General features: G+C 43.3%; 2 protein-coding genes across 5 annotated transcripts; one reads left to right on the plus strand and one right to left on the minus strand.

Moving 5' to 3' along the window:
* The first annotated feature begins 488 nt into the window (after nucleotides 1-488).
* LOC115795427 (E3 ubiquitin/ISG15 ligase TRIM25-like) lies at nucleotides 489-3,251 on the plus strand. 4 transcript variants are annotated; one of them, XR_004021261.1, is made up of 3 exons: nucleotides 489-2,089; nucleotides 2,563-2,640; nucleotides 3,172-3,251. XR_004021261.1 is itself a non-coding variant. In XM_030751325.1 (2 exons), the coding sequence occupies exons 1-2, from the start codon at nucleotides 556-558 to the stop codon at nucleotides 2,586-2,588; spliced, it is 1,560 nt and encodes a 519-aa protein (XP_030607185.1). In that variant the 5' UTR covers nucleotides 489-555; the 3' UTR covers nucleotides 2,589-2,685. The 4 variants fall into 4 exon arrangements, 3 of the variants coding, with proteins under 3 accessions (XP_030607185.1, XP_030607186.1, XP_030607187.1); XM_030751325.1 differs by lacking the exon at nucleotides 3,172-3,251 and having other exon boundaries at nucleotides 2,563-2,685; XM_030751326.1 differs by lacking the exon at nucleotides 3,172-3,251 and having other exon boundaries at nucleotides 489-1,495; nucleotides 2,563-2,651.
* Nucleotides 3,252-6,382: 3,131 nt separating this feature from the next.
* On the minus strand, nucleotides 6,383-8,027 carry LOC115795428 (putative leucine-rich repeat-containing protein DDB_G0290503). Its single transcript, XM_030751329.1, has one exon. It carries the CDS (start codon nucleotides 7,898-7,900, stop codon nucleotides 6,506-6,508), a length of 1,395 nt encoding a protein of 464 aa, XP_030607189.1. The 5' UTR covers nucleotides 7,901-8,027; the 3' UTR covers nucleotides 6,383-6,505.
* Between the last annotated feature and the right edge of the window lie 3,165 nt (nucleotides 8,028-11,192).

Genomic DNA, 11,192 nt, shown 5'->3' on the forward strand with positions numbered 1-11,192 from the left:
CACTCTTCAGGATTTTTATTTGTGCTTTGCTTTCTTTTCTTGCATGATGCAACATTGTGTGCATCTCCCTTGTTGTCATGGTCGTGTGACCTGGTTAGTGACAAGCTGGGGCTCATCTCTCCATTTGTCACAGGGTCACAGGGTCAATCCAAGAGGGTCACACCTCCCAAAATGTGTTTTCATTCATTAGAACTTCATTAACTTTGCTGATCATTCTGAAACAGATCAATAACTTAAACTCCCTGGGTGTTGTGTGTCAGATATCACAGCAAGTTTAACTGGATCAGACGTGTTACTGCATGCTGTAAACAGAACACACCCTACGTCTCATAAAGAGCCCTTTGTGACTATGTCAGGAGATTTCTTTAGTACCTCCCTTCACAGATCTGTCTGTATAAGGATGGGTCTAAACAACATGGTGTAAATGCAGTTGTTGGTGAGCCTCATTTCCTGTAGGAGGCGAACAGGAGCAGAGATCTGTTTCCCTTCAGAGCACAGAGGCTGTTTCTGTTCAGAGAAAGTGGAACTATCAGACAGTCACTGAGAGAGGGAGAAATGGCGTCACAAGGAATGGACCAAACAAGATTCTGCTGTTCGATCTGTTTGGATCTACTGAAGGATCCGGTGACTATTCCCTGTGGACACAGCTACTGCATGAACTGTATTAAAGGCTTCTGGGATGAAGAGGAGGAGAAGAGACTCTACAGCTGCCCTCAGTGCAGACAGACCTTCACACCGAGGCCTGTCCTGGTGAAAAACACCATGTTAGCAGATTTAGTGGAGGAGCTGAAGAAGACTGGACTCCAAGCTGCTCCTGCTGATCACTGCTATGCTGGACCTGAAGATGTGGCCTGTGATGTCTGCACTGAGATGAAGGTGAAAGCTGTGAAGTCTTGCATGTTTTGTTTGGTCTCTTACTGTGAGAAACACCTTCAGCCTCATTACAAATCCTCTGCATTTAAAACGCACAAGCTGGTGGAGCCCTCTAAGAAGCTCCAGGAGAACATCTGCTCTCGTCATGATGAGGTGATGAAGATGTTCTGCCGTACTGATCAGCAGAGTATCTGTTATCTCTGCTCTGTGGATGAACATAAAGGCCACCACACAGTCTCAGCTGCAGCAGAAAGGACTGAGAGGCAGAGAGAGCTCGAGGTGAGTCGACTAAACATCCAGCAGAGAATCCAGGACAGAGAGAAACATGTGAAGCTGCTTCAACAGGAGGTGGAGGCCATCAATCAGTCTGCTCATAAAACAGTGGAGCACAGTGAGAAGATCTTCACTGAGCTGATCCGTGTGATCCAGAAAAGAAGCTCTGATGTGAAGCAGCAGATCAGATCCCAGCAGGAAACTGAAGTGAGTCGAGTCAAAGAGCTTCAGGAGAAGCTGGAGCAGGAGATCACTGAGCTGAAGAGGAAAGACGCTGAGCTGAAGCAGCTCTCACACACAGAGGATCACATCCAGTTTCTACACAACTACCCCTCACTGTCAGCACTCAGTGAGTCTACACACTCATCCAGCATCAATATCCGTCCTCTGAGATACTTTGAGGATGTGACAGCAGCTGTGTCAGAGCTCAGAGAGAAACTACAGGACATCCTGAGAGAGGGATGGAGAAACATCTCACTGACAGTCACTGAAGTGGATGTTTTACTGTCAAATCCACCAGAGCCAAAGACCAGAGCTGAATTCTTAAAATATTCACAGGAAATCACACTGGATCCAAACACAGCAAACACATGTCTGTTATTATCAGAGGGGAACAGAAAAGTAACATTAACATTAATGAATCAACAATGGTTTTATTCTGATCATCCAGACAGATTCACTGATTGGTGTCAGGTCCTGAGCAGAGAGAGTCTGACTGGACGTTGTTACTGGGAGGTGGAGTGGAGAGGAAGAGGAGTTTGTATAGCAGTCACATACAAGAATATCAGCAGAGCAGGGAATGAATGTGGATTTGGACATAATGACAAATCTTGGGCCTTAAATTGTTTCAACAACAAATTTACATTTTTGTACAACAACATCCAAACTCCTGTCTCAGGTCCTCGGTCCTCCAGAGTAGGAGTGTACCTGGATCACAGAGCAGGTATTCTGTCCTTCTACAGCGTCTCTGAAACCATGACTCTGCTCCACAGAGTCCAGACCACATTCACTCAGCCGCTCTATGCTGGACTTCGTCTTTACTTACCTGAAGACTCTGCTGAGTTCATTAAGCTGAAATAGACTGAAGTCTTTCATATTGTTGTGGGTTTAAATCTGTATCTCAGTTTTTCTTCCTCTTCATGGGCCTTAACAGAGAAATCAGCAGACCTTCCTTTATCACACAGATTTTGTTCTCATCACTTTGTACATTTGTACAGAAATCTATAATTACATTTACATTTATCTGTTTGGCAGATTTTCTTTCAGAATCCAGAAACAAGAATCTATAAGCATGATTTTAATGATTACGAGGAATTCGATCATTGATTGTGTTGAATTTTTAATGTGTGAACAAACTGAAGGTTATTCTAATAAATCAAAGTTTGAACAAAGTCTTTTCTTCTGTCTTCATTCCAGGATCTCACTCAGATCTGAAAATGTGAAACTAATCTGAGAGAATAACTGAAGCAGTTTTCCTCCTGAAACACCACAAAGGTCAGAGTTCATGTTTAGAGCAGAACAACATTCATCAGTCAGTCTGTGACCTTTCAAAAAATTCATTCAAACAGCTTCATTAGAGAGAATTGACTCAAGTTTTCTTTCCCTTTTTTAAATCCACTCACCCAATAAAGAAGTTTTGTTACACAAACTGGAAAAAATGTCAATAATTTAACAGGTTATTTTGGGTTTGAAGGATTTTTTTAAATAAATGTTTTGAAAAATAAAATCACCAACATACAAACAGTTATTAATATACACTTGAACTGATAAGGATAACATCAGCCAGGAGGTTACAAATAAATATATCAAATAAGGAACAGAAATGATGAGTTTTAATATCTTTCTTATGAAGTGAATCAGAAATGCTTTCGATGTCCTGTTCAGTTTCCTTTGAAATGTTAAAAAAGAGGGATTCCAATGACTAAATTTAGCTTTATGTGTGTGATATTTACCTAAAATTATTATCAGATTTATAACATAAAGTTCTTTTTGTTTGTGACTTTTGACATTGTGGAAACCAAACAGCACATCGCTCCAAACTCCAGAAAAATCAATCTTCATTTGAACATAACGGGTTACTTCTGACCAGAAGGGGGCAGTAGAGTGACAGTGTCAGGATACGAGAGGGAACAGCATCCATTACATCAGCAAATCCTTTTAGGATAACAGGAATGTCTGAAGACACTCAGCATCATTTAGAAGATTTCCATTTTCATTTAGTGACTGTGATACTAAAATTATCTGATTATCAAACCACACATTAAAACATAATGATTTATTTTTGTATCTAATCTGCTGATTGTTCCAGATGAAGCATCAATGTGGAGAGAAGTTATGTTTATAAATTCATGACCACGCCAACAATTTTTAAATGGACAAATTATCATATAAAATACATTTTGACCTTTTATGTATTCTGAAAGCTTAATTGAACATGGGTGGTTTATCACTGTGGCTAAAAACACATTTAACACATTCACACCTGCACGACCTGCTGCAGTGTGATACTGTAATTATGTGGTAATAACTCATAACAAGTGGGTCTGTACCTGCAGAACTGATAGTTTTGTACATGATCCACTTTCTGAAACAGGGTAAAACCAGAAATCAGGGGAACACATGAAGAAACATTGAAATATCATATCATGAGATAACGTTAAGCCTGAGCAGTATAGCCTCACTGCGGAGTTTGCATGATGCAAACAAAATAAAGTTCAACTTGCCAGAGCTGCAGAGCGCTTTGCTTTACATTAAGTGGCAACAGACTCAGTATGACTAAAGCCAAGTCTTCCAGTCACCTCCTGGCTGCTTCTACTTGACTTGCATGTTTAAAAGGCGCTGGCACTTTGACAAAAACTTCCCCCTTAACAATTACCACCAAATGACCTCGGAGCAAAGCTTTCAGCTCTGCAGCTGGGGAGGAGGAGGAGGCTGTGGTCACAGTGGGCAGCTTCCAGGTGTGAAGTGCAGGTTAGAGTGAATAAGAAAGCTTGGCTGAAAATGGGCAAAGATGCACTGCAGATCCTTTGTGGAGTAATTACAGATAAATAATTCAGGGTAAATAATTGAAACGTCAATTTAATTTTCATCCAGTTAAAGCCTGAAGCACTTACACCGGCTAAGAGCTATAAGGCGGATCAGGACGTCATGAACGGCAGCTCTGCCCAGGCTATCAAACCGTGCCAGACTCCTCTGACAGGTGGGCGCATATGTGACTCCTCTGCAGAGCCCCGACCATCACAGGTGTGTTTGTTTTCTGCCAGACCGCTGCCCTGCAGGACGGAGCTCTGATTGTAGCCTCGAGCTTGACTCGGTGCCAGCTGAGATAGTGGAGGGTCACGTGGGTCAATGAGGCTGGTGTGGCTGCTGACACACACACACACACACACACACACACACACACACACACACACACACACACTCTCTCTCTCTCTCTCTGTTTTCCCATGCTGCTAAGCTCTTCTGGAGTTCTTTGGGGACCTGCTGTCACTGATCTGGAATCTTAAAAAAAACACTGCATCCCCTTCACTGTTACACAGATGACTTGCAGGTCTATCTGCCACTGAAACCAAATTCTTTGAGTCCATTGAAGGCCTTACTGGATTGTGTGGAAGAAGTTAAATCATGGATGGCTCTAAACTTTTTTTAATTTGAATGAGCAGCAAACCGAGGTCATTATGTTTGGTACGCCTGACCTCTATGATCTCTGCCCCTTAAAGATATATAATAAATCCTCTGCAAGGAACCTGGGGCTGATCTTTGGCACCAATCTTACTTTTCACAAACACATTAATACTGTCATCAAATCTAGCTTCTTCCATCCTGACAGTATTTAGAGTGTCACACTAAGCTGTGGCCAAAGCTTAGGGAACACACACACATGCACACACAAATGCTGTGTGTAGGCAGTGTAGATGATTGTGATCATGGCTGTTTAAAGAGGCCTGTCATTTGGTTTCAGCTGTGATAATGACACCCAGGTGCTTATTCTAATGAGGTGTAAGTGTTTTTATTTATGATGTATTTCCTGTTTGGTGAAAGGGGGCGTGGCAATCACGACATTTTTCAGCTAAAATGAAACGGCGCTGCCTTCACTGTTAAAAACTGTTAAACTATAATCAGATGCAGGATTGGAACAGTCCTCCAGAGCCATCATTCACTGACTTCAGCTCCAAACACTGATTCACACTAACACATTCACCCTGCTGTAACCAGGTCTCTGTAAGGCAGAATAAATGAGCCTACCATAAATTCAGCTGAATGTTTGCAGTAAAATGCTGTACCAGATCATACAGTAATTACAGTCCTCAGTGGTAAACAGGCTCCTTCTTATATAGCGCTTTTCTAGCTGAGCACTCAAAGTGCTTTATACACCATGTTTTGCATTCAGCCATTCATACAAGCACTTCCTTCTCCAGCTCAGTGCTTCCTGTCTTACATGCACACACATTCATACTCCGACGGCTGCATCAGATAATTTGGCAGGCAGACTGAAGCATCCAGGAATCAAACCACCAACCTTAAGATTAGTAGATGACCTGCACTACCACCTGAGACACAGCCACCCCAACTTTTTTAGAGTGTAGGAATGTCATTATTTTTAGTTTCCTCGTGTGCTTACTGCATATCATTAGTTGTATTTAAAGCAAACATGTCATCCATCTGCCCGTTTGCTTCGACTTTCTTCCAGGGTAGTAGGGCGGCTGGAGCCTATCCCAGCAGCCAGGGCAAGGGGCGGGGGGGTGCACCTTGGACAGGTCACCAGTGTGTGACAGGGCTGAGAGAGCCCTGGTCTATGTGAACCATTCACACTCACATTCACACCTACGGCCAACTTAGAATCATCATTAACCTGACCCCACTGATGTTTTGGTATATTGGCTTTCTGGGCCAAAGGTAACCACAAGTTTTATGCAGCTTTCATATTTGTGTGCTAAACATTTAGGCTAATCTTGCACAGAGACTGTAAGCAAAAAGAAATAAGTGAACATCCACAAACAGAATTCATTTTAGATGGGAAATGATTGCCTTTTTTTTATTATTTTCAAATTGAGAGTATCCAATTAAATCAAGTTAAAAAAAAAAAAGGAGGGAGAGAGAAGAGAGAAAAAAGAAACCCCCAACAATCCCCTGTGAGCAAGCACTCAATGACAGTGGGGAGGAAAAACTCCCTTTAAGCAGGAAGAAACCTCCGGCAGAACCAGGCTCAGGGAGGGGCAGCCATCTGCCGGGACTGGTTGGGGGGGTGAAAGGAAAAGAATAAGGAGGGAGAGAGAAGAAAGGGATAGAGAGGATGGCTGGAGGAAAGAAAGGTCCAGGAGATGGATGGAAGGTGGTGGCAGACGAGGCGAGCTTTGATTCAGCTGAAGAAGCAGCAGAGGCGCTTGAAGCGCTTTTTCTTTTTGAGGCAGCGCTCGTGCAGCTCTTTGTGCTGCAGGATGATGGTGTGCAGATCATTGAGAGTTTCTGCATTCTCAGCTTCAAGTGTTGTACACTTTTTCTCAAGTTCTTTAACTCGCTGTAATTTTTGTGCTTCCTGCAGGTCCTCACATTGACTCTGCACTTGTTGAAGCCTGCACTGGATGTCTTTGCGCATTTTCTGTTGCTCTTCCTTCTCCTCGTGCAGTTCCATTATTTTGGATAGAGCATCTTTACACAGCTCTTCCAGTCCAGCATTTTTGCTCGCCACAGCTTCCACCCAGCTCTGCATCTCTGAACACATTCTCTCCAGATGGTCCTTCCACTGCTCCAGTGATTTGCATTTCTCCTCTAGTTCTCCGTTCCTCTTTTTAGATTCTCGGAGAACATCTTGGAGCTTTCTCTGCGATTTGCCCAATTGTTCGTTCTCCTTTAGCACTTGTGCATTTTTTCCCTCCATTTCATGGAGTTTGCACTGCATCTCTTTGTTCCTTTCTTCTGTCTTCTGGAGCATTTCCCTGTTCTTTCCTTCCTTTTCTTTGAGGACATCTCCATTGCTCTGCTGGGCTTTGTGAAGCAATCCTTGCAAGTTTTGATTTTGTTTCTGCATGTCCTCCAATTTGGCCTGCACCACGCTGTGCTTCTTTTCACTGTCTTCCAGTTTGGATTTGACCTCCACGTGCTTCATCTTTAGCTCTTTCTTCTCTTTTAGAATTGTTCCTTTTTTTTCCAATGCTTGATCAAGCATTTCCTGCAAGCTTTGGTTTCTTTCCTTCGTTTCTTGCAGCTTTGTTTGCAGTTTTGTGCATTTTGCATGCTGATGTTCCTGCTGGATAAGCACGTGCGCGTTTGTCGTCACAGCTTCGTTAAACTTTTCTCGCAAGTCTTCGTTTTCTTTCTTCATATCTTCGAGCTTGGACTGCAGCTCTGTGCGTACTGCATCCTGCTCTTCCTTCTCTTTCACCATGGCTCTGTTGCTTTCCATGGCTTCATTTAACTTAACTTGCAAGTTTTCCTGATTGTCCTCCATGTCTTGGAGCTTGGATTGCAGCTCTTGGAGTTTTCTCTCCGCCACTCGGAGTTTGCTGCACATATGATCCACATTAAGTTTCTCCTCCTGCACACGGTGATCTGATCCACTTCTGTGGGATTTATGCTGATCATCACCGTCGAAGGGCTCGGCGTCAGTGTCAACTGAAACATTTTGCCGAAAACCCCAGTAATGGCTGTCAATTTCAGGTTCAAGGGGGATTTCAGGCAGATCCCCCCATTCAAGGGGGACTTCTGACTTATCACCCCAGTCAAACAGGTCGCTTTCTCCTGAGAGTTGAGACATCGTGTTGATTGATTGACTGCTACGGATCGAAAACTTTCCAAGTGCTCCTGAATTGGTGCTGAAGTATCGACTGCTGCAAACACGACTGCTGCAAACACGACTGCTGTGAACACACTGAATTCTAGCTTTAAAGGCAAACCATTAAATACAGACAGATAGAATGTGATGTCATAATGTAATGTAACAAATCTAGACTCAACATTCCATATGCAAATTAGGGTGTCACACAATGTTCCCTCTAAGCTGCGCGCCTGCGCAATCGCGCACTGCTCGCACATACTCAGCGCACAAGAAAATCTATGCAGCGCAAAAAATTGAATCCAGCATAAACCGTAAACCATGTGTCAGACTCAAGGCCCGTGGGCCGGATTTGGCCCGCGATGTAATTTCATACGGCCCGCGAGATGATTTCATATCGCTATTATTAATGGCCAACGGTAAACAGCGCTCCCACGACTTATACTACAAATCCCATAATGCACTGCAACAGTTGCTGCAGGCCAAGACCTGTGCGCTAACCCATTTGTGTTGCCAATGACTCATTGATCAGTGATCAGCAGACAGCACTTTTTACAGTGACATATAAGCTAGCCTGACCCCCCAAAATGGCCAAATGAAAAGTGGAAAATGTGCGGGGAAAAGGACAGTTAGGGGAGAAGATGCAGAGGGACACCTGCACAGGTGAGCTGACAGTGTATCACTGCGTCACACAGCAGGAAGCGCTGTGCAGCCAAGTCCCGAGGACACAACGCATCATTAGCACCGTAACACAGACAGTGCCGGCGATCGTCGCTGAGGCACCCGTTACGTGGCGTGACCTGGCGTGAACAGCTGTTTAACACTGAGTGTATCTCCGCTGAGCCGGCTGATCAAAGGAAGTTTGAATTACTGTAACTGCTGTAATCTGATTCTTTTAATAAGCCATTGGATGGACTGATGATGGGAAAGAAGTGTGGATGATTTGAAACTCTGGAGTCTGTTGGAGTGTTACAGAAGCTCACACACACTGAAGTTTACAACAGTTTGGTGACGGCTGCGTCATCTCGAGTTCAGAAAGCCATTGGAGCCGTTCAGATGGAGGATTCAGGAGTGGAGCCAATGATTTGACCTCAGCTTCATTAACAAAGCACAACAGGAGCACACACACCACACACACTCGTTCCTCTTCTAAAGCTGCAGGAAAAACAGTGTTGGCAAAGCCATCAAATGCTCTCTCTTTCTAACATAATTATTCCTGCGTAACGAGCCAGTGGGAAATATTTGTTTGGAGCTTTTGTATCAAGTTTGTGCTGCAGGTTAAGCATCAATTAAAGAATGACAAAAATAAGATCAGGGAGAGGCGTGGACATGTGTAGGCTACTGTGTCACAGTGTCTTCTTATTCCACCCACGGAGCACTGATTTAACATCATTGTCATTATAGCAGCTTCCTGTGTGTGTGTGTGTGTGTGTGTGTGTGTGTGTGTGTGTGTGTGTGTGTGTGTGTGTGTGTGTGTGTGTGTGTGTGTGTGTGTGTGTGTGGTTTATTTCCATCAGAATTAACAGTTATTGCAGGTCAAGTATGAAACAGTAACAAGCAACTTTTAGTATTTCCTGATTTCTTTGACAGATAAACTTTATTTTTTGAGGACATTATCTGCTGTGAGTACAATCAAATATCACCCACGTCTACAGTGTTCTTACCGCTGAAGAAAAAACGTGAATCTCTTGAAATCACCTCATTTACTTGCTCAAACGCACACATCCTGAGGCACAACCCCACACATTATCCAAACACCACGTCACTGCAGGAAGTTTTAGATATTTGGCTCCAATTGGCGTGAACCTGTGTGACTTCCACACATGCAGCCATATGGTATTATTCCCTTTCTGAATGTAGATGACACTAATTCACAACTTTACTGTTCAAATCATTTCAGGTGCAATAACGGGAAAAGGTGCATAAACGGCCTGCAGAAGCTACTTCTTGCAGCTTTGTGTACTTTTTTGGTAAATCCTCCTCAGCAGGTCAACATCAATCAGTTATCCAGCCTTTGACAAAGTGACAAAATGTACACTTTGTCCTTGTTGTTATATTATATGCTTCCTTTTCATTCAGTCATGATTTAAGATAATATGCCAAAACTCAACACATGACATATTAGCCTGCAAATATTGGAGGCTAACAAGTTTATATATTTGAAGCTGTCATGTTCCTGGGCTGTGCCCATTGTTTGTGTACTGTCTCTGTGCTTTGTTTGGTCACACCAACTACTTCTGTTCCCTGTGAAAGGCTGAGGAAGCTGTCCCTAAAAACAAACGTTTAAGTCCATCTACTGTGGAAAAATTATGAATGAATAAAAACACATGAGTTGTATAAGTACACATTCCCTGTACATCAAACACAATAACAAAGAAAATATCCAAAACACCAAACAAAAAGGGGGGCGGGGCATCAAACACACCTACTGCTTCACTTGAACATCTTCCCCGTCCAGTATGTAATTTAGAATCAATGACCAATCAAACCAATTTCCAAATGTTTTTTCATTATTATTATTATTTAATAGATCAAATTAATTAACAGACGTTAACAACACACGTTAAGAAGTCTAATTATCACGTTTGAGCATCATTTGGCTGTGCAACAACCACTGTGGCCAGCAGATGTCACCCAAGAGTACTGAATGAAACATGGAGTGGCGAACCCATTTTTGACACAATGGTTCAAAAAGGTTCAGAGCTTCAATGAGCCTCGTTTTGCCGTCACTAGTACTCACCTTCTCCTGGTTTTCTCCTCAGCAAAAGAGCAAAAGTGTGAAATAAACTCAGTCACCTGTTTATGAGCCCCTGGAGCCAGTGGAGCAAAAAGGGGGTATGCACCATATGCAATGCATAGGGGCGCTGCACAAGAGGGGGGCGCCAAAACGATGTGTAGTTGCATTTTCTGTATTTAACAGCTGTGCATATGACATGATCAATAACAGAGGCCCAGTGCTGATTAGGCGCCCTCGCGCTCCTTCACCTCCCCTCCTCCTGTTCCCGTTTAAGTTATGTCATAGAAGTCTTGTATTTTATAAGTCCATGAATAAGTGATCTGCACACATGAACACAGTAATGAGAGGCTGCGGATGGTGCGTTGTGTGTGTGTGTGTGTGTGTGTGTGTGTGTGTGTGTGTGTGTGTGTGTGTGTGTGTGTGTGTGTGTGTGTGTGTGTGTGTGCAGTGTTCTAGCTAGAGGTTGATCACAAGGCGCCGCGCCGGTCTGAGACGCCCTCTAGTCGGGCTGAGGATTTCATCGGTTCACTCTCGGAG

The sequence above is a fragment of the Archocentrus centrarchus genome, chromosome 17, assembly GCF_007364275.1.
Source record: "Archocentrus centrarchus isolate MPI-CPG fArcCen1 chromosome 17, fArcCen1, whole genome shotgun sequence".
Lineage (NCBI taxonomy): Eukaryota > Metazoa > Chordata > Actinopteri > Cichliformes > Cichlidae > Archocentrus > Archocentrus centrarchus.